The sequence below is a fragment of the Alosa pseudoharengus genome, unplaced genomic scaffold (assembly GCF_046254945.1).
Source record: "Alosa pseudoharengus isolate Yale_2024_CS ecotype anadromous, Long Island Sound unplaced genomic scaffold, YU_APseudo_1.1 YU_APseudo_1.1_scf_8, whole genome shotgun sequence".
NCBI lineage: Eukaryota > Metazoa > Chordata > Actinopteri > Clupeiformes > Clupeidae > Alosa > Alosa pseudoharengus.
In genome coordinates this window covers 3,868,184-3,871,050 of record NW_027468870.1, presented here as the reverse complement: position 1 = coordinate 3,871,050, position 2,867 = coordinate 3,868,184, and the positions used below count along the sequence as shown (strand labels likewise).

The window sequence follows — 2,867 nt, the reverse complement described above, 5'->3', positions numbered from 1 at the left end:
GAAACATCCGAGCATCCTGCACATTCAGAAGTCTGATGGTGAATTCATGAAGATGGAAAAGAGTGCCAGTGAGCCACAGAAGGCTGTGAGCAGTGGACTAGTCTCGCTGGAAAAGAAAGGCCTTGGATCCAGTGATCATTGCACACTGGCAATTGTACCTGTTCAAGTGAAACTAAGTAATTCAGATTGCATCGTCCAAACTTATGCATTCCTTGATCCAGGTAGTTCTGCCTCATTTTGTACTGAAAATCTCAGAAGAGAGTTGAATGCAAAAGGTAAACAACACAGGATCCTTCTGCGTACAATGGGCCAGGAGAAACCCATTGACAGCCTGGTCATCAAAGGTTTAGAAGTAAGCAGTCTGGAAGGGAAAGACTTCTATGAGTTGCCTGATGTTTACACCCAAAAAGAAATCCCAGTCAGCAGAGATCATATCCCAAGACAAAAGGATGTGGAGAAATGGCCACATTTGAAAGATGTGTACTTACCGACTATCAATGCAGACATTGACCTACTGATTGGAATGAATGTGCCCAAGCTTATGGAACCGTGGAGGATAATAAATAGCACAGGCAATGGGCCTTTTGCAATTAGAACCTTGCTCGGCTGGGTAATGAATGGTCTCCTCCATGGTGAGCACACTTGTCTCAATACACAAGGAAAACCATATGTTTATGCCAACCGGATTTCTATTGAAGATGTGAATGAACTCCTGATCCGGCAATTCAACCATGACTTCCCTGAGAACAGTTACGAGAAGGTAGAGATGTCTCAAGAGGACCTGCGGTTTCTGCAGATAATGGACACTTCTGCAAAGCTTAAGAATGGACACTATCAGTTGCCACTGCCATTCAAAAGAGATCCTGACATGCCCAACAACCGGCAGATGGCGGAGCAAAGAGCAGTGTCTCTGAAGAGGAAGCTGAGCAAGGACAAAACCTTTCAGGATGAGTACAGACTGTTTATGGATACAATTCTGAAACGTAGACATGCTGAGCTTGTACCTAAGGATGAGCTTGAATTAAAAAATGGCAAGGGTTGGTACATACCTCATCATGGGGTCCGTCATCCTAAAAAAGGAACTTTGCGGGTAGTCTTTGACTGTTCTGCATCGTATCAAGGAACATCTCTCAACAATGAGCTTATACAGGGCCCAAACCTGACAAACTCTTTGATTGGAGTCCTGTTGCGCTTTCGCCATGAGAATGTAGTTCTGTTGGCTGATGTCGAGAAGATGTATCACCAGGTCAAGATCCCGCCAGAGAATGTTGACTTCCTTCGCTTCTTGTGGTGGAAGGATGGAGATGTCACTCAACCCCTCATGGAGTATAGGATGATAGTTCATCTATTTGGAGCAACATCATCAGCTAGTCGTGCCAGCTACGCCCTAAGAAGGACCGCTGAAGACAACAAAGACAACTTCTCAGCTGAAGCAGTGAGCACTGTTTTGAACCACTTTTATGTGGATGATTTGCTAAAGTCAGTGAACACACAGGCCCACGCAGTTAGCTTGTACCAGGAACTGAAAGCTCTGTGTGCAACAGGAGGCTTCAACTTAACAAAGTGGTCCAGTAACAGCCGTGAAGTTTTGTCTTACATTCCTGAGGCTGAAAGAGCAAAGGAGATGAAGGATCTGGACCTAGACCTCGAAGACCTACCTGTGGAGCGAGCTCTTGGTGTGCAATGGTGTGCTGAAGAGGATGTCTTTAAGTTCCATGTTTCCCTCAAGGACCAACCATGCACCAGACGAGGAATTCTATCCATGGTTAGCTCGATATATGATCCGCTTGGCTTTCTTGCACCCTTGACCTTCCCGGCAAAGCAGATCTTGCAGGAACTATGTAGGCTTAAACTCGGCTGGGATGAGGCGATTCCTGACACTTATGCCCAAACCTGGAAGCAGTGGCGGCATGGCCTTAAAACTCTCACAGACTTCAACATCACCCGCTGTTTTAAGCCAAATAACTTTGGAAATGTGGAATGTGCACAAATGCATCATTTTTGTGATGCAAGTGAAATTGGATATGGCACCGTGACCTATTTGAGGTTGACTAACAGCCGTGATCAAGTGCACATAACCTTTGTTATGGGAAAATCAAGAGTGGCTCCTTTAAAACTAATGACCATCCCACGTCTTGAGCTGACTGCTGCGGTTTTGGCTGTTCGGATTGATCAGATGCTGTCCACTGAATTACAGCTGCAACTGGAACCACCTGTATTTTGGACAGACAGTACAACTGTTTTAAAGTACATAAGAAATGACAGCAGGCGGTTTCATACCTTTGTTGCGAACCGTGTCAATCTCATCAGGAATGCGTCCAATGTCTTTCAATGGAAACACATTTCTGGCAAAATGAATCCAGCAGATTATGCATCCCGTGGGCTGAATATTGCTCAATTCTTGAAGAATAACATCTGGATCAATGGACCCAAATTCTTGAGAGACTTGCCACAGTGTTGGCCCAATCCACCATCTGAGTTTGCGATCCCTCCAGATGACCCTGAGTTGAGGAGAGAAGTGGTTGAGGTACATGCCACTTTCACAAGTGACTGCAATGCCACCAGCACACTGCTCAACTACTTTTCAACATGGAGCAAACTCCGAAACGCCGTTGCATGGATGCTCAAATTGAAGAGCTTACTGGTCCAGCACGTCCTGAAAAGGAAAGGCACCATTAAAACACTAAAACCTAGTCGTACGATGTTGTCCATTCAGGACATTGAAGATGCTGAAGAAGCCATTGTGAAGTTCTGCCAAAAGCAAGGATTTCCACGGGAAATAGAGAGCCTATGCAATGGGAAGAATTTAGACAAGAAAAGCTCCATCCTCCGGCTGGATCCGATAGTTGACAATGGCATCTTAAGAG

At 45.3% G+C, this 2,867-nt stretch overlaps 1 protein-coding gene across 1 annotated transcript in view; it reads left to right on the top strand.

Annotated features, from left to right (window-relative positions):
- The first annotated feature begins 304 nt into the window (after positions 1 to 304).
- LOC143112026 (transmembrane protein 151B-like) overlaps positions 305 to 2,867 on the top strand; it is a 35,044-nt gene continuing 32,481 nt past the window's right edge. Inside the window, exons 1-2 of the mRNA XM_076274276.1 lie at positions 305 to 344; positions 699 to 1,765. Of these exons, the coding sequence (XP_076130391.1) occupies positions 305 to 344; positions 699 to 1,765 (1,107 nt within the window). The remainder of the gene's footprint in view (positions 345 to 698; positions 1,766 to 2,867) is intronic.